We start from the raw sequence: 20,446 nt of genomic DNA, 5'->3' as shown, positions 1-20,446 counted from the left end.
TTACTCTATTTCCAACACTTAACTGCTTTACTTTACATGCACACGTTCATCAATCTAGATCATAACTTCTGGCGAGTTCTGTCTCGCCATCGGGCTGTTGCCATCAAGCGAATTCATGTTTTTGTTTTGGCATGTCATTCGCACGCTATTGTTGCCACTCGGTTCTCAAAGTTTCCCGTTTGCAACAATACAAAACAGAAATATTGTTGGAATGAGTTTTTTGTTATAATCTGGTAGATAACTTCATGGCAATAATTTTTTGAATAGGATATCTGGCATATGCCCGCCGCAACTAAGAGTTACGTGAGCCATTCGATCAGTCTAATTTTTGACTATTGTACTTTTTCCAATAAATCGGGCCTATGGCGTCAAAGGAGGTTTGGCTTGAAAATTGCAATAAATCGATATTGAAACGCGCTCTATGGAAGTTGCGCCGTTTTGTTGGAGCCAAATGTCGTCGATGTTTAGCTGATACATTTTTGGAAACTATTTTTTTTAAGTCAATTTCCACAATTTAGAAGTATTGTTCTGGCGTTAAACGATTCATGAGGATTTGCCAAACCGTACTGAACATTCTCAGCTGCCAAACCACAGTTATAGATATCGATAGTTCTCATGCAGCTAAAAAAAAAATACCCTGCATAACGACCGACCTATTAGTTAATTCTTTTTTGTATTGTATAAATGCTGGTACTTGCGGTCGGATATAGGGTGATCGAGCATTGGTCTCTAAATAAAGATCAAATCTGAAGTCACTACGTTCGATTTTCTAATTTTAAATCTTATTCTGGTTTAGGAAGGAAATATTAAAGCAGATTACTCGTCATGGCTCTTGTTTCCAAAGTCTAATCCATGTACTCTATGCCGTGAACATTTTTGATTCACCGATATTAAATGATCATTTCAACTGTGTTATGAGTATTAATAAAAATTCACAAAAAAAGTTAGTTTGCTTAGCGCCCACGAGGCTTTGATGTGTTGAAATATGTGGCCTATATAACTTGAAAAGGAGCAGAGATTGAGTTATATGATTTTTTATATATAATAAGAGAGAGAGAAGATTTGTAATTTTTGCACGTCGTATGTCAATGATATTTGACAATTGTGGGCGAGTCAGCTGAAGTATACAAACATACAGGCAATAGAATGCCTAAAAGTCAAAATAAAGATTTCCATCACTCAAAATCATTTTTTCCAAACATCGTGTTTTCTCATTCAAAACTTTTCAACCAAAAATCTGCTAACCCAAAAATGGTTTTTATATATTTTCAAGTTCATAATGTAAGATTATAACTTTAAATTGAGATCAAAATGAGATAATATAAAAATATATGTCTGCTTAAGGGAAGCGTGACCTACAAAATTCAAACTTAGAGTTTCGTTATAGAGGTGTCGCTAAATATGTACTTAGGTGTACCCTTTTCGCAATACGCGTTGTGTAATTTGCTAATTTTGAGAGAGATTTAGGAAGTGTACGATGTTTTTAGAAATGAGTTCCGCGCATGAAAACCGATTTGAAGCAGTGTTCCTATGTACACACCCTAAAGGTAAAAAAATGTTACAATGTACTGCAGAAAAATATTTGAAGAAATCGAAGACATTCATAAATAAATGGGTGCAATGGTATACCGAAGTTAAAAAAAAAAAATGACGGCCTCCCCGGAGAAGACCCAAAACAAAAAAAATATATATATATAAAAAAAACAAAAATATATACATAAAAAAAAAACACAAATATATATATATATATACATATATACAGGGTTTGATTGAAATGTAATGAGCCTTCCCGCGCGGAGTGTTTGCCAACCGATCAACCGAATCGGCTGGTGGGGGAAAATGATCGTTGGACCTTCCCCTTCCACTAGAAACCGGCCCCAGTTCGCTGGCAACAGCAGTGCAGTCAACATCGCTCCGCGCGTGAAAGCTGTTTTAAAAGTGTGTTAGGATTTTGCAGTGCCGAAAATGCAGCGATCGTTGGAGCAACGTTACTCGATCAAATTTTGCGTAAAGCTAAACAGTTTGTACCTCCAGGAAGCATTGTAAACGCGGCATTTTACAAAGAAGTTCTCCTTCGGCTGAAAAACCGCGTCGCCCGGGTTCGGGCCGACCTCGTCAACAATTGGACCCTTCATCACGACAATGCGCCGGCACACCGCCTTCCTCTGCCCCTCTGCATTGGCCAAGATGGGGGTTCCGGTGCTTCCCCACCCACCCTACAGCCCAGACCTGTCCCCTCCGGACTTCTTCTTGTTGCCGCACCTGAAAATAAAGCTGAAGGGGAGGCGTTTCGACTCCATCGAGGCGATCCAAAAAACTGTGACAGCCGAATTGAACGCGATTCCGGCGGATGAGTTTAAAAAATGTTTCCTGCAGTGGAAGGACCGCTACCAAGGGTCCTGTTTTGAAGAATATTAGTTGTATAAGCCAAAAGGTTTAATAAAACTGCTTAACAAAAATAAGGCTCATTACTTTTCAATCAAGCCCTGTATATATAATATATAAAAAAATATATACATATATATATAAAAAACAAAAAAAATATATATATAAATATATATATTAAACAAAATATATATATATTGTATATGAAAGTATATAGGTATATTAAAATATATGTATATATATATATATATAAAATTGTTTTTTTATAAAAAATGTTAACAAAATTTATAAAAACTTAAATTGCGGTTCACTGACTGGGTATTGTGGAGTCTCACATATTTTATACATATATGGCCTCCATATTCTCTACATAACCTCTCATGATACAAGCCCTCTCTTCAGTTGGCTCCTCAAACTAACTCATTTGTCACCCTTTTTTTGGTCTGAGTCCGCTCATTGATAACGAAGTACTAAATACCTTAAAATTTTAAAAATTATAAATAAATATTTGCTCTGCGGTGTGAATTCTCTGCATACTCCGTTTTTCCCATTTCGGAAAACATTGCGAAATATAGAACACTGATTTGTAAAACAAAGAAGTTTAAAATACACAAATAAATTGATTTTACTGATCTTATCACTCAACTCCTCTTCTTTCTTTTAAACAGGGTGCTTTATTTGAATCACCGCACGAGGACGAAAACGATGTTCAGACAATATCGCATCGCTGTGAAGTACTTCCTTTTGAGCGTTATTTTGCCAAATTCGGAACTGATTCAAAGCAATATCAATCTATTTACGATAACAATGATACTTATTACTTGGCGGGCTATTACAATCCGCGAATACAGGTGCTTAATCTACAAGACGAGATACCGGCGTTTAAAGCAGAGCAACAACAGCAGCAGCAACAGCAACAGCTTGAGAAACAACAGAGAAACGGTATAGACATAGATGATGTAAATGCGGTTGTTGATTAATTTACAAACAAACAAACAACAAAAAAAGTAGTAAGTCGAGGCTCGAAGGATTTAAATTGATTTAAAGTAAATTAAGGTAAAAATGCAGTGAAACATTTATGTAAAAAAATTACAATATATGTATGTATATATATTACATATGTACATATAAGTATATATATAAAATATATATGAATATGCATATGTAGATTAAAAAAAAAACAAAAACAAAAAAAAACATGATGACAAAGTAACTAATACTAAAACATAGTGCGTACTACTACTGCATAGGTGTATGTTGTGCCGTATGCACTGTAGGGACCGACAGACGGCAGACAAGAGCGACATACATGTCACTTAACTAGGCCGGCTACGTTGTGCTGTATGTTTATACTATATGTGTAAGTATAACTGTGAAACGATTTAATTTTAGAGGAGAGAGAGTTAAAAAGGAGCTAATTGCAAAACAAGATGATACAAAAAGATTCACTATATATTATACTAAATATATTATTCTACATTATGTATGTATATATATGAATATGTATATATATATATATATATCCGTATATATATATATATATAAATATATAATTATGCAAGCTAAAATTCGATTAGCAACATTTATGATATGAAGGTATAATTTTAATTTTAAATTTAATAAATAAAACATAAATATATCTATATACATATACACACACAAAACGTGCACATATAATGAACCGTGAAGGCGAGCGGACGGACATATAAACGAACCGACGATTGTAGAATTGAAGGAGTAAGAAATAAAGAATAAACGAAAAAAGCAAATTCAACAAAATATTGCTACACAAACAAAATGGATATTTTTTTTTGGACAGTAATACAACGGTTATACAACAAATATACTTATATATATATACTATATTTCAGATGAAATTTAAAACTAAAATATTGAAAAAAATGAGAGAGAAACCCAAAACAAAACAAAAAAAAAAAAAACGATAAACTCCAGCAACTAAGGAAAAGAAGGAAGCAAAAAAGAAAAACAAAAACCTGTGAAAAGCAAATAGCGTTAGATAGGTGGGGGGTACTGATGGCGTGCACGTGGGAAATGAAGTGTCGGAGCAGTCACTAGGCACAGGAAACTACTAAAAAGAAATACTATAATTGTAACAATTTATTGTGATAGTCGATCGATGATAATTGATGATGTTGATGAAGAGAATGATTTTGATGATAATTGCTAACAATGATTTTTGATGATTATGACTATGGAGAGAATGCGTTGTATATTTACATCTCGTTTATTCAGATTGAAAAATAAAATTAAAATTACGAAAGCAAAAAATGCAAACAAAACAAAAAAAAAAAAAAAACAAACACACAAATGAAGAATCTTAACTAAAATCAACAAAAAACGCAAAAATAAAGAATCATATAAGCATAAACAAAGCAAAATAAGTGGTGTTTTGATTTCTACACACGGGCACATACAGACTGTCTAATAGAAGTGTGAACGTCAAAATTGAAACTTCGAGTTGTGTTATAAAAAAAATGTAAATGCCGCTAAATAGTCGTAACTTTTTCGCAATACGCGTTGTGCAATTCGTAATTTTTGTGAAAAATTTATAAAACGTACGTTGTTTTTTAATAAAATGAGTTACGCGTGTGAGAATTGATACGAAGCAGTTTTTTTATGTACACACACCTTAAAATCCAAAACTGTCGAACGCATCTCCCAAAATATTTGAAAAGATTGAATCCGTTTATAAATAAATGGGAGAAACGGTAAACCGAAGCTAAAAACGTTGACGATATCCAAAAACAAAAAAAAAAATATATCTCCAACCCATGATCAGAAGATCTTCGATTTGTTTGTGGCAAAGCCGAACTTATCTTAGCGTGACTCAGCTTTAAGAAAATGTGGTATTAATGTATCTGAAGGTACGATTCGAGAACGTTTTGGAAGACTTAAAATTCCGGAGTACCTTGAAAAATCCGCTGCTCTCTATATCACACAAAAAAGTCTTGCATGGGCTAAGGTAAATTCAGAACGGAAAACAAACGAAAAGAAACTAAATATTCACATATGAATCTTTTTTTTGGCGAATAGTTGCACATGTCGGACTTGGTATATTGCTAATAATCGATAACTTCAAGGAACTCTTAGTATCCAGTTAAGGTTCATGTTTGAGGCTGCTTCTCCGAAAAAGTATTTGGTCGTTTTTTTGTATTTACGCCAATTCGAGGTTTGGAAGAACTAGTCAAACTTCGATTTTATTATACAAGCAGACAAGTAGAGTGGAAACAGCGAAATGGGATTGAAATGCTGCACTGGTCTTCGCAGTCGCCTGATATCATCCTTATTGCAAATATTTGAACAAAAAGCAAAGTAAAGCAAGAACTCAAAGGAGAACAAATATGAACGGTCAAACAGTTATTACGGCAAATTCAGCTGACTTGGAGCGGATTGCATCCACAATGTGCGCAAGAAGATCTGAAGCTATTCAAGCTAATGGTGGTGACTATATAAGTACATTTTATTGAATATATTGTGTGTTAACAATTTGTTAGAATCGAAAAGGTCAAATAGTTTCTAAGTTATGCCGGCCACGTTTCTATTAGACAGACTGTACGTACTATAGATACAAACGCACGTACAATAAACTACATAAATTTGGTGAAACGAAGCAACTGTGGCTTTGTTTCCTACTTGCAACTCGGTTGCCATGCAGCCAATTGGCAGTCGCATATGTAGCCACTTGAGCATCGATCCAACAACATATTGAGGGTTAAGCGATATTGTGAGTAAATTTGTGCTGTGTTGGAAGTTTGCGCTTTTGTATAAATTGTAAAAGTTACAAAAAACGTACAGCTTTAGTGAAATATTAATACAAATTCAAATAGCTTATCGTCCGCACATTTTAGCGAGGCAATTTGTGTTGTGTTTTTTTGAATTTGCTGCCTTTGCTGTAATCCAATAGATGAGCTCCACACCGAAGTGGTATTGTCGCAATAAATCAACGCCACCCATACAAACATTCACGGAGATTACGAAATTGGGCAAGGAATTGAGGCGTGTCACATATCGCATTGCCGTTGACGTGAAGGTTGATGTTTTCGATGAACATGTGAGTATAAAGGCCTCATGAAAAAACCTTTCGAAAGGTGGCAGGAAATGTTTATGTACATTACAGGAGGTATAACTCAGTCGCTATTTTTAGAAGTGCATAAATTTGCTCTCAATTAATTTATTTTTTTATTTGTAGCTGAAGAAAATTATTTTATTTCTCGTCCCTTTACTTTATATAATATATCTGAACATATTTTATTAACATTTAATTTTGGCTGGTGGTAAATTTGTCATAGAAAATGAAAATTATAGTTTGTAACATCAGCGGGGCCTACGCATTAGGTTTCCGAGATATTTTAACCTAAAAGTACAAACAAAGCGAATTCGAACCGTGTTTGAGGTTATGTTTCATTGCGGCTTTTTTTTGATTATGGGTGGCAAAAATCCTCTGACTGAACCCTCCGCGAGGGTGCCGCCTGGACAATGGGTCTCGACATCTTTGCTCTTCCCATCTCCGTCTCAGTTCTAATAATCGAATTTTCGAAATTCGATATTGGCAAGGGGGCGAGGATGCGAGGACCAAGGCGGTAAGAGGCCCAGCTGAGGCTGTATACAGGGTATGTATGTTTCCTCCCAGCACCTTTGTGGTGGGCGAAGATATGCAGAACCTTGTTGCAGTCATGGTCAAGAGGTGTCTGGCGGGTAGGCATAAAACGCTATGGGAGGAGTCCCTGAACAAGAAAACCAACATGGCGTCGACAAAGAAAGAAACATGGGCCGGGATATCGGTTCAAACGTCGGTGGGAGTAGTGACTGCTACCACCGGCAGGCACGGTGGGGAAATTTATTCTCCTCTGCGTGTCGCCAGCGGTCACATCTCTGCTGCGGTGGTTGCAGGCCCCAGCAGTCGAAATACTACTGCAAAACAAGGTTACTGGTTAGCCTGTAGAGGTACCGCAGTCGAATCAGACTGGGCTCTAGAAAACGTTAGTAGCGTGGCAACCATAAACACAGCTGAGAAAGCTTCAACGCCAGGTGCTGTTTCCGAGAGCAGGTACGGACCGAGGAAGAAGCCGAGTAAGGAGGGATTGAAAGCCCTTGCCCAATACAAAGCGGCGGTCAAAATCAGAATACGGCTCGGTAACAAGAGTTCCCTCACTCCTATGGAGCAGGAACGTTTGGAGTGGGCCGAAAGCACAATTACGAAAGGACGAGAGCACTTCTCAAGAAACGAAAAGTTTGCGACAACGAATCCTGTCTTTGCCAATAAAATTGAGGAGAATGTGGCAAAAAGCATAAGGGAGACGAAAATCATAGAGGAGACGAAAAGCAAAAGATCCGGTAAACACGAACAACCTGTAGCTAAGCGTCCTCGTACGACTGCAGCTCCTGCAAATCCGCCGGGACAATGGGCAAATCGTACTGACCAGCCGAGTAGTTCCAAGAAGATATCTAAGGTCAGTGATGTAGCCAAACGACACTTGATCGTAGCACTGATCGACCGAAGTCATCCGAATGGACATATGACGATGGATCAATGGAAGCGGGTAGATGAAAAACTGCTGCAAGCCATCGTTGCGCGGATCGTTAATGAGCCGGACAAACCCTCGCCCTCATTTGATGGAGCTGGATGGTTAACGGGCGTGAAAATTCTTAAGTGCATTGATGATGCGACGCTAAAATGGCTCACTGCGACTGTTCCAGCTCTGGAGGGCTTATGGAACGGCGCAAAACTGGAAATAGTGGATAGGAAGAACATTCCATGCGCACCGAGAGCTAAGGTCCGGGTATCTAACACGGTTAAGCCAGAAGCTGCTTTACTGCTTTTCCAACGACAAAACCCTGACATTCCGACGGCAGACTGGAAACTTCTACACGCAGGGAAACCAGATGCCAAAAATGAACGTGATCTGATCATCCAAATAAATAAGGAAGCAGAGGACAAACTGTATCAGCGTTTTGGGAAGATGTCGTGGGGCACTGGCAGTGTCTATTTACGCCTCAAAAAACGTCACCCGCAGGACGGAAACGACAACACGCTGGAGGCTGACGAAGTGGAGCGTGATCTCGGCTTAATAATCCGGGACGCAAGCTACACTGGCACTACACTTTAAAGGCGATTAAGCGATGGAGAGCGGAGAAACGGCGACGGCAGCTGTACCCGCAAAACAGGCTTCTGACCTCGTTGGAAGGAAATATCCTGCAGATCAATCTCCATCATAACACAACGGCTTAAGGAAAGCTCTTTAAAATCTTAGAGAGTATTTGCTACGATATGGCTGCAATCCAGGAACCTTGGATAACATCCGGAAACGAGATGGGTGGACTGCAGTTTGATAACATAAATGTATACTACGTTCTAACAGCAAGGAAGACTAAATCGGTCTTCCTGGTGAAACAATGTGTAAATGCCTACTTACTATCTAATTATAGAACAAATCACCTGACACTGTGATTGCCATTGAGGGAGAGGACAGAGGGCTCAGACTCTTTGCCTCATGCTACATGGCTCACAACGACGAGACGCCACCCATTGAGCTGAAAAAGCTTACGGAAGAGGGCAACAAAGATGTGAATAATCGAGGTGAGTTTCTTTTCAACTAAATATTACAGAACAAGTTAAATATAGAGAAAAATAGAGAAAATATTTCGACCTACATCAGTCCTATATCAGAAGAAGTATTAGATATTACTCTCTGTTGCGATAACAACTTACAAGCCTTAGGTACCTAAGCTCTCTGTTCATAGGTACATAAACTTTACAGTGTATTTGAAGCTAACGCAAAAAAAGGGGCTTTCATAGACCCAAAAAACACAAATTGGGTTCAGTACGAAAAATTCCTGAAGTTCTATTTGAACCCATCATTCGGTCTGGAGACGACAACATAGCTTCTTATCTCAAAAACTCTTCTAGCCTATCATAAATCTTGTCCACCTTCAAGGCGGAACGAAAACCAAAGCCGCCATGGTAGAACAAGATCATTGGTCAACAAAGAAGAAGTTAAATGATTTTTTTAATCTAGCTAAGGTCGTCTAGGCGAATGGGTTGGTACGTGACTACCATTCGGAATTCACAGAGAGAACGTAGGTTCGAATTTCGGTGAAACACCAAAAATTAAGAAAAACATTTTTCTAATAGCGGTCGTCCCTCGGCAGGCAATGACAAACCTCCGAGTGTATTTCTGCCATGAAAAAGCTTCTCATAAAATTATCTGCCGTTCGGAGTCGGCCTGAAACTGTAGGTCCCTCCATTTGTGGAACAACATTAAGATGCACACCACAAAAGGGTATACGCGCTAATTATATCGTCCCCTTAGTATAACAATAGCCTATGTGCTCATAGGCTATTATTTTTTTATTGGATTTTTGGATTCTCCATCGTCGATTTTATATGTGGTCAAAATTTTGTCAAATTCTACTTCCACAAAGTGGGTCAAAACGTCAGTCAAAAAATAATAAATATTTACAGACATAACGAGATTTGAGTGAGAGCTACTTTCGACAAAAAGTTTAAAAATTCATTTTCTCAAAACATCAAAAAATTTATAGGCTATTTTAATACTAAGGGGACGATATACACATGCCCCACAAAGTCTGCGTTCACCCAACAATAACTTTTTAGTGAATGAAACACACAACCTGATTTTATAATTTTAATAAATTTGTATATATTTATATGTTTATTATATGTTTAGGTTTCAAAAACAAAAATAAATTTGAAAATTCCTCACATAAGTTTTTAGATAACGGTGAATAATGGGTGTAACAAGGAAATAAAGCTACCATAAAGTCTGCGTTCAGTCTTAAAGTCTAATACAAAAACATGATATGCTATATGCAAAAATTAAATATAATATTTAGTTGGATATCCACATTGCTTCAGGGCTTCACTCGGCCTATTTGGCATTGAACTTACTAGTTTCTCTGTTTCCTCTGCTGTTATTTTCCTCCATTCTGCCTGCATGACACTCCGCAAAACCTCTTTACTAGTAATCACTTGCTGACGAATTCTTTTTTCCAATAGATCCCACAGATGCTCGATGGGGTTAAGATCTGGGGACTGTGGCGGTGTTTTAAGCTGTTTTGGGGCGTTGTACAAGAGCCAAAGCTTAACGATCTCGGCTGTGTGCTTCGAGTCGTTATCTTGTTGAAACCAAAATGTTCTTGATAAGCCGAGATTTTCTGCACTTTGCTTTAAATTTCGTTTTAGTATGTTCAAGTATTCCCATTTATCCATCGTCGAATCAATAAATTCTAACTGACCCACTCCATTTGCCGCCATGCAGCCCCAAACCATAACCCCGCCACCTCCGTGCTTAACCGTGCCAACAAGATTTTGCTTTTCAAGAGCAGTTCCAGGTTTTCGCCAAACAACTTGACGGCCTTTTATTCCGAATATACAAAATTTACTTTCGTCTGAAAATATTACTTTTTTTCCAGAGCTCGGGAGGCTTATTTATGTGCTCATTAGCAAATTGAATGCGTTTACGTCTGTTCACAAGAGAAATGAAAGGCTTTCTTCGGGCGACTCTACCATGGTATCCAGCTTGACGTAGATCTTTTCTGGCAGTTTCAGCGCAAATACTTTTTTTAAATGTTTGATTTATGTTTTCAACTAATTTTGAGGATGTAATCCGGGGGTTAACCTTTGCCAAGTTGATTATAGAACGCTCTTCCCGGGTCGATAATTTTTTCGGACGCCCTGACCTGGGCTTAGATGTAAAAATTCCAGTTTGCCGAAAATTTGTTACAACTCGCTGAATAGAGGAATACGTTCTCCCAATAGATTTTTCAATATTTCGGAAACTTTTTCCGTATTTCCACATTTTTATAATTATTTTCCTCTCAGAAACGCTTATTTCTTTTCCTTTTCCTTCCATGATCTTTAATTATCTCCAGTTATAAATAAAATGTTCAACTAAGCTTTGTTAACATTCAGTCGAAGTAATGCGCAGTGAAAAATTAATATAAACAAGGAAAAATATCTAAGAATTAACGGTATCATTAAAATAAACAGGCTGAACGCAGACTTTTTGGTGCCACATTTACATGCTGCTAAAATTATTTTCCCGTTATCTAAAAAGTGAAGTGGGGAATCTTGTTTTTTTTTTTGTTTTGCCCTTAAAAGCTGGGAATAAACAAATTGTAAAGATTTTAATTAAATGATAATATTCAATTTTGTTCTTAATAAATTTAAGAAGGTTATTCGGGTGAACGCAGACTTTGTGGGGCATGTGTATATGTGTATATGTGTAGAACTCGACAAATGTGTCTATCCTTGAAGGATATTGCTGACAAAAGGCTGAACTGTCTGGTATAGATGTAAACAATCTTATAAGGTTTCTCAATAGCACAGACTGCATAAAGTCGTGAAGAAATAAGCCATATAACTTGTTGGCAGCGAGGATGTGGCAACAAAAGCTATTAATTATTTTTTATAAAATATGAAGCGTACCGCCAACGCTTTGAAAATTACCATTAATTTCCCATGAGAGAAATGTGTACCGGCCAATATTATTTATTTCCCTTTTTAAATAATAATTCGGAAATTTTCAAAAAATTATACCCTATGCTTTATTAAAACAAAGTATTATTTTAAAATGAAAAAAATATTAAGTTAAAAAAATATTTATCTCGTGTTTTTATTTTTGGTTGAATTTTTAAAAAAGGAAAAATAGTTGCTTCACTTTTTTTGGCCATCAAGTAATCTTATGTTTTGGGCCATCCTAATGCTAATATGTATGTATCAGGTGTTTTTTTAGCTGCATGCAATTGGATTCTTGGAGAATCACCACTTCAACCAATCAACCAACTGCAAGTTAATATAAAAAAAATCTTAAGTTTCGAGCTCACGAGTTAAATCTCAATTATGCTGGAAAATTTACTTGAAATTTTCTACTATAGGTATCGCGCCATACGGGAGTATCTGGAAATGCAACCTCTGACGATTTAGTCAGAGCAGTCGTCTAGCTTTTTTGGTCTGTAACTAGAACCCATTTTTTTTTATTAAAAAATAAATGAAAATAATTGGTAATTCAACATTAATAATTATTATTTGTACGGTTCTCAGAATTTTTAATACATAATTTTTAAATCCATTGTTTTGCTTGTTTTGTTTACTGAGTAAAATTTTACAATACATATTATAATTTTAATACAAAAAATTTTGAATGCTGGGTTTTTGTACCATAAAAATTTCGTACTCAACCCAAATTGCATACGAGAAAAAAATGTAAAATCTTGGGTAGAAAGTTTGAAGTTCCGTTAAAAACTGATTTTGTTAAAAATTTGCTGAATGTTTTTTAATTTGGGTTTGAAACTTTGATTTATTTAAGTTATTAATAATTACTTTTTTTTCATACAAAACTAATAAAAATTTAACATGGAAAAATATCGGTGTGCGAAAATTTTTTTGATTGACTCTATGTATATGCATACACTGCATCAAAAAAGTGTAAATACAGGACCTGCTCCAGAATAGAAATTATGATATCAGTGGCATTAATGAATACAGACGAAAATTCTTTTTCACAATTAATAGTCATTCTTTAAGGATGAAATGGCAATAAAAAATCACTGACGTTTTGTACCAGTTTTCTTTTTAATTTGAGTAAACCTTGTCTTATATTCAAATGAATATCAAATAATTGTACATACAGCAAACATACAGTTTGTCAAGAATATCTTTGCATAGTGAAAAAAATTTAAAATTTTAGCTTTGATCAAGAATTCCAACAACAAATAAAAAATCAAACAAAAACTTTATACACACATTCCATTACTGTACTTGTGTACGACTATTAGACGCCAAAAGTTATTAAATAAACACACACACATTACAAAAACAACAACAAAAAAGATGTTTAATCTATTTAAAAAGTGTCAGAAAAATCTTTGCATAACTGATGGAAACAACAAAAAATGCAGTTATTTTCCGCGAATTTCATTCATTTGGGTTTTTTTGCAAATGGTATGGAATGTGAAAGGGGTAAGAAATTATTTAGCTATAAAGTGATTGTCTTCAGTGCTACAAGTGATCTCAGATTTGAATAAAAAAATGCCAGGAAAACGAGTTTTAAAAAATATTCAATTAGTGTATTTCAATCACTACAAAGGCAAATCAGCCAGAGAAATCGCCGATATGTTCTCCCTGAAAATGAAGAAAGACTCGAGTTGAAAGGATCTACAGGCAGACTAAAAAAAGTGACGCAGCGAATTGAATGTAAAATTATTAAAACTATTTATAATAGTCCGCAAAGCAGTACAAGAGGATTAGCTCTTCAAGTGGAAAAAGATTACGGGTTAAGAGTTTCTCATGAAACTGTTCGAAAAGTGTTGCAAAAACACAAATGTTCTTCAAGAGTGGTTGGGAAAAAACCCCTGTTATCAGCACAAAACGTTGATAAAAGATTGCGATTTACCGCCGAGCATATATCACTTCCCACAGAGTACTGGGATGATGTTATTTTCTCAGATGAGATGAAAATGATGCTCTACTACCATGATGGATCCCAGAGATTTTTGGCGTAAGCCTCTCACAGCACTACAAAACAAAAATATTATCCCTACCGTAAAGTTTGGAAAACTGTCAGGAATGGTTTGGGGTTGTATATCAACAAAGGGAGTGGGTGAAATCAAAATTTTGGACGAAATAATGACCAAGGAAGTATATCTTGATATTTAAAAAAAAGAATTGACTTCCAGTATTAGAAAATTCGGCTTTGTTGACCCAGAAAATTCGAACAAATTTAAATACAAATATGTACTATCAAGATAATGATCCCAAACATAAATCTTATTTATGCAGGTCCCGGTTACTCTACAACCGCACCAAAGTTATTGATACTCCCGCCCAAAGTCCCGACATTAACCCAACCGAAAATGTGTGGGTTAATTTAAAAATAAAAGTAGGAAAAAGATCGCTAACTAATAAAACTGCATTAATAAGATTCATCAGAGAAGAGTGGGGAAAAATACCATTGGAGGAATATGATATTCCGAAACTATATTAATTAAATCAATGCGAAGTCGTCTTCAACCGGTAATTGATGCCCAAGGAGGACATACAAAATATTAACCCCAAAAGACTGCATTTTTTACTGTTTTTATCAGTTATGCAAAGATTTTGTTGACACTTTTTAAATAGATTAAACATCTTTGTTTTGTTGTTTTTTTGTAATGTGTGTGTTTATTTAATAACTGTTGGCGCCTAATAGTCGTAGACAAGTACAGTAATGGAATGTGTATAAATTTTTTGTTTGCTTTTTTATTTGTTGTTGGAATTCGCGATCAAAGCTAAAATTTTATATTTTTCTTCACTATGCAAAGATATTCTTGACAAACTGCATTTCGCAAAAATCATTCAATACTTGTTTCGGTGAATAACGGTACATGATATTGCGACATGTTTACACTTGTTAGAAGTTTCTATCGTTGTTGCTTAGTGCATTTCTTACTTTTCAAGAATAAACACCTCGACATGGAGAGTCAGGCGACTAAAAAGCCTTCCGAAGTGCCGGATGATATAAAAAAGTAATTATAAGCTTAGAAACCGAAGGAAAGAGTTACGTTGAAATATCTTCAATTGCTGCCAGACTACGTGCTACCATCCATCAATCGGCCATGAAAACATATGAAAAGAGTAGGGCATTTCAAATGGCAAAAGGATGCGGACGAAAAAGAATATTTAGTGAGAAGGAGGTGTGAGTAAACGAACGAATGGTTAAAGCTGACGGAAAAATCGGAGCACCCAATTTTCAGCAAGCCTTTTGGAAACTGGATGAGCAATTGTTAACCCGCGTGAGTAAACGAACGAATGGTTAAAGCTGACGGAAAAATCGGAGCACCCAATTTTCAGCAAGCCTTTTGGAAACTGGATGAGCAATTGTTAACCCGCAAACCATCGGAAATTACCTAAAATCAAAGGATACAACGGATTTACTTTACAAGGAAACATTTATCTCAGCAAAGAATGAAGCAAAGTGATTAGAGTACGCAAAACCTACATTGATAAGCCGGACGACCTTTGCAAAGATGAAAGTAAATATAATATATTTGGGTCAGATGTGAGAAGATTTGTATACAGAACAGCGAATACTGCGCTGAGAAAGGAGAACCTCACTTCTATGATCATACCCGGTGGCGGCAATGTAATGGCTTGGGGCACAATGGCAGCCCACGGAGTAAGAAATCTTGAGTTTGTGGGAAGTATTATGGATAGATTTCAAAATTTATCTGCCAAGTGTCGACTGGTTCTCGGCTCGGATTGTGAGATGTGGCAAGACAATGACCCCAAACATAATTCTGAGCTTACATTCTGTCAAAAAAATATCGAGAATTTGTCATTAAAAAGCGCGCGTTACATATTTGTCCACATTTTTTTTTTCTGAAATGTGGGTACAACTGTTCTCTGTCGCAGAGTTTGAGCGGGATCTGTCGATTAACTTATTTTTGGCATTTAATTATATCAGTCAAGCGTAGGTGTGCTCTGTGATTTTCACTATGGATAAAAATATCGAACAAAGAATTTGTCTTAAATTTTGTGTTTTGAACGGCATTTCGTATGCCGAATCTTTGAAAATGCTGCAAAAAGCCTGTGGCTTTATCAAAAACACGAGTCTACGAGTGGTATAAGGCTTTTGCAGAGGGTCGAGAAGTCGTGGAATATTTGTCCCGATCTAGTCGCCCATCAACGTCTTCAACGGATGAAAGCGTCGACAAAGTCAAAGAAATGGGGCTGGAGAACCATCACTTAAGTTTGAGAGAGGTAGCTCATGACTTTAGCGTGTCTTACGAATCGATTCGTTACATTTTACACCGTTAATTGGGCATGAGACGTGTGGCTGCTTCACTCGTTCCAAGAGAGTTGAATTTCTTTCAAAAAATTCATCGGAAGAAGGTGGCTGAAGACATGCTTGAGCAAGTGAATTCGAATTCAAAGTTTATCCAGCGCATCATAACAGGTGATGAGACGTGGGCATATGAGTTTGACATGCAAACCAGTCAACAGACGTCTGAATGGCGCTATCCACGTGAGCCAAAACCAAAAAAACCACGTTAAAGTCGGTCAGAAGTGAAAGTGATGCTACTCGTTTTCTTTGATTATCATATCGTTCCAAATGGTTCTAAGGTAAATAAAGAATATTATTTGGAAGTTATGCGACTTTTGAGAGAAAATGTGCGTAGGAAAAGGCCCAATTTGGGGAAAGAAAACTCATGGATACGCACCATCTCACAAGACTCATATTATGAACACTTCTTTGACCAAAAACTCGACAAATATCATCGAACAACCACTGTATTCACCGGATATAGCCTCTGTGACTTTTTGCTTTTCCCAAAACTTGAATTGTCTTTTTAGAAGAGTGACAAAATATTTCTCCAGACGAAACAAAAAAAGTTGGAGTTTTCTATAAAAAGTCGGCTTATAAGTGTAATATATTTAAAAAGATTACCACACATCCTATTAACAACTTTTTAATATGAGTAAACATAATTTTTTCCTGCCGTATTTACAATTTTTTAATGTAAGATGCTGAAGACAATTAATTTTGTGTTATTTTTGTCATGAATTAACTAAATAATTTTTTTGAAATTTTCATTATTTTTGCATTTCTTTGCCAGGGTAAATATTTTAATACCAAAGTTGCTGCGTTTTATTTTCCAAAGTTAACGAAACCAAGCAAGTTTTTCTTAAGCCCGTTGAGTATTGCAGATTTTTGGCGAAAAAAATGCATCTATTCATTTGCGTCCCTATTAAACAATTAGAGTAAAGGTTTCTAGTCCATTTTGTAGTTCTGATAGAAGAAAAACACATAATCTGTGATGGCAATATACAAAGAACGATGCACAAAATCGGTCAAAATTGGCCCGACTGGGGATTGTAAAAGATCATCATTTTCTGACAGCTTTGACCTCGCTGAATCGAAAAATGACACTTAGAATGTTGTAACCCCTGGGGAAAGTGTTGAAAAACCACCCTCATCCCTTAATCTCAAAATATGAATATAAACTGTAAAACATTTTAATACAAAAATAGCACGAGTTTTATTCTCATATATTATTTAATTTTATAAGCAATTATAAGTAAAAAGATGTAAAATCAGATACACCCTTATCAGTTTTAAAAAACCACCCCTTTGCACCCTTACATTGAGTGAAGTAATTATCTATTGTTTTAATCATTTTTTTCATCCCAAGATTATTGTCATTAATAATATTTTTTCTCTCAAGCGAGCTGATAATTACCCCATAGAATTTTAATACCTCCTGGTATTTTTGAAACCACCCCTATTATATCTTTCTTACAAAATACAATCAAAAGTGTCCAAAAAGCCGAAAGTTGTTTCTTTTTCTAATCCATATAATCTTTGTCCTATATGAATGTTAAAAAGACTCTACTAAAATTCAAAATCCCCACACTAAAAAAACTCACCCCCTTTACACCCCTTATATAAAAATAAATCATTAAAATTCCCAAAAAAGCGTAAGAAATCTATTCTTTTTTGCTTTCGTTACTTGCTTCTTGACCTTATTTCAAAAACATTCTAATCAATTTAAGGAGCACCTGATGGCTTAAAAAACAACCTTTTTTACATCCCTTAAAAAATAAGTAATAGTCAAAACTTATATACTGATAAAAAAATAGTGTTAATATTGTCAATTTTTTTAGCAAAACCACTTGGTAAAAATAAACAAGAATCTGTTAGCCCCTGGTCATATTACAAAACTACCTCTATCATTTGCTTAAAAACACTAATAAGGTTCAATCCTTTTTCTATAGTACCCATCCCTTTTGCAATAAGAATAATAATTAAATCATTAAAGTTCACCAAAAGCAAGAGGATCCTATCACATCAGAGAACGAATTTTCTTTTCACCCCTTATAATAAAAAAATTAGTTTTTTACAAAAAATATGTTTTCAAATAACTCAATGAATTTATCAAAAAACTATATTTGCCGGCAACTACCCTCGCAGAATAAATTAAATAAATGTTGCTTTATGTCCCTAAAAACCTAAAAGTAACGAAAGCAAAAAAGAATAGATTTCTTACGCTTTTTTGGGAATTTTAATGATTTATTTTTATATAAGGGGTGTAAAGGGGGTGAGTTTTTTTAGTGTGGGGATTTTGAATTTTAGTAGAGTCTTTTTAACATTCATATAGGACAAAGATTATATGGATTAGAAAAAGAAACAACTTTCGGCTTTTTGGACACTTTTGATTGTATTTTGTAAGAAGGATATAATAGGGGTGGTTTCAAAAATACCAGGAGGTATTAAAATTCTATGGGGTAATTATCAGCTCGCTTGAGAGAAAAAATATTATTAATGACAATAATCTTGGGATGAAAAAAATGATTAAAACAATAGATAATTACTTCACTCAATGTAAGGGTGCAAAGGGGTGGTTTTTTAAAACTGATAAGGGTGTATCTGATTTTACATCTTTTTACTTATAATTGCTTATAAAATTAAATAATATATGAGAATAAAACTCGTGCTATTTTTGTATTAAAATGTTTTACAGTTTATATTCATATTTTGAGATTAAGGGATGAGGGTGGTTTTTCAACACTTTCCCCAGGGTTTACAACATTCTAAGTGTCATTTTTCGATTCAGCGAGGTCAAAGCTGTCAGAAAATGATGATCTTTTACAATCCCCAGTCGGGCCAATTTTGACCGATTTTGTGCATCGTTCTTTCCCTTTTTTGATGTCCACTTCGTTTCTTACATTCACGCCAGAATACACTTTTGGAAGAGGTGGAACATGTTTGTGAACTATACTGGAACCTGAAGGACGAGTCGCAAAACCAGGACATACACTCATTAAATAAGAAAATCAAGCGCAGCCCATACAATGCCCTGCTATTGCAGAAATACAATATGCTTGTGGAGATCAATGATCGACGCTTTTGTCAATTGCTGTTCGTTCTCAAACAGACGGTAAGTTGCCAGAAATTCAATCATCTATCTATCATTTCATTGCAAATTTCCTAAGTAGGTCACACAATTGCTACGCAAGTCCTCACAGTCGGATATGTGGTTGAGTTGGGCATTACAAATAACAAATCTCTACAATAAATGGTGTCGCCGCAAGAAGTCAAAAGATATCGTCAATGGCGATGACTTGTCGCAGGAGGCAAACGCTGCGACTCCAACCAGTAAGAAGAGGGACCGACAGTCAGGTGAAGCTGGAGCAGATGAATCTAGTGCGGAGTGGAATGCCAATATATGCAGTAATATGTGTCCAGCATTGTTGCTCCCGCAGAAACCAATTGACTTCGCACACGTCTTACAGGTAAGTTACATGTCTTCTGAAATCATTTAATTGATAAATGCAAATAACACTTTACCAGCATGCCTCGCAAACGCGCATCGAACAAAACTCACTGGACTTGCTGTTCGGCCTCTTCAACTTGAGTGAGCAGGAGCAAGCCGAGGCAGCAGCTGCAGCTGCAGGCACTTCCTCCGGCGCCATGCCTGCTGCAGCGGCTCCAAGTGCAACAACTCTCACTGCCACGGCGGATGTTGCCGCTGGAGAAAATTGTGAATCGACTGCCTCTAGTTTGGAAATTTTACGCATTCTCACGCTCAACATGCACGGTGACAATGATGAGTTTCGCAGCTACAGCAATGACAATGAGGATGTGGGCAGTAAGGGGCGTATGCAGAAAAGTAATTGCCGCAAATATGCTGAGCATTTTTTACAGCGTGAACGTTTATATCTCACCCAGCTTATAGATAAAGCGTACGATTACTGTCCGAGCATATTTGGTACCCGATTTCAAAGCAAATCCCAAAGAATTTATGTAAATAATGTTTTTTTTTCTCTTTTGCTGTAGGTAAAAGTTGCACACGTGAGGAGTTGGGTGAGTTTGTTATGCGCGGCATGCGTTTGATGTGGTCTAATGTTGGACTCCTTTTGGATCACATCATTTTGTGGTGGATTGATACTCCGCTTGCTTGTTATCCGCTGACGCATGTGGAAACTATGAGAAACTGGCTAAAGAATCATACGCAGGAAGGTTAGTAGTGGTGTGCTTAG

General features: G+C 36.1%; 2 protein-coding genes across 4 annotated transcripts in view; both read left to right on the top strand.

Annotated features, from left to right (window-relative positions):
* Window positions 1–5,041, top strand: part of LOC128871682 (protein winged eye) — a 49,258-nt gene extending 44,217 nt beyond the window's left edge. For all 3 annotated transcript variants that reach the window (XM_054113628.1, XM_054113629.1, XM_054113627.1), the window contains exon 10: window positions 3,054–5,041. In XM_054113628.1, the coding sequence (XP_053969603.1) occupies window positions 3,054–3,365 (312 nt within the window). In that variant the 3' untranslated portion in view covers window positions 3,366–5,041. The remainder of the gene's footprint in view (window positions 1–3,053) is intronic.
* Window positions 5,042–8,510: 3,469 nt separating this feature from the next.
* Window positions 8,511–20,446, top strand: part of LOC128871684 (uncharacterized) — a 16,905-nt gene continuing 4,969 nt past the window's right edge. Inside the window, exons 1-5 of the mRNA XM_054113630.1 lie at window positions 8,511–8,983; window positions 19,144–19,344; window positions 19,403–19,699; window positions 19,758–20,175; window positions 20,244–20,426. Of these exons, the coding sequence (XP_053969605.1) occupies window positions 19,285–19,344; window positions 19,403–19,699; window positions 19,758–20,175; window positions 20,244–20,426 (958 nt within the window). The 5' untranslated portion in view covers window positions 8,511–8,983; window positions 19,144–19,284. The remainder of the gene's footprint in view (window positions 8,984–19,143; window positions 19,345–19,402; window positions 19,700–19,757; window positions 20,176–20,243; window positions 20,427–20,446) is intronic.

Source organism: Anastrepha ludens, chromosome 2, assembly GCF_028408465.1.
Source record: "Anastrepha ludens isolate Willacy chromosome 2, idAnaLude1.1, whole genome shotgun sequence".
NCBI classification, from domain to species: Eukaryota; Metazoa; Arthropoda; class Insecta; order Diptera; family Tephritidae; genus Anastrepha; species Anastrepha ludens.
Note: the sequence above shows the minus strand (reverse complement) of the source record. Positions and strands in the feature narration are given on the sequence as shown.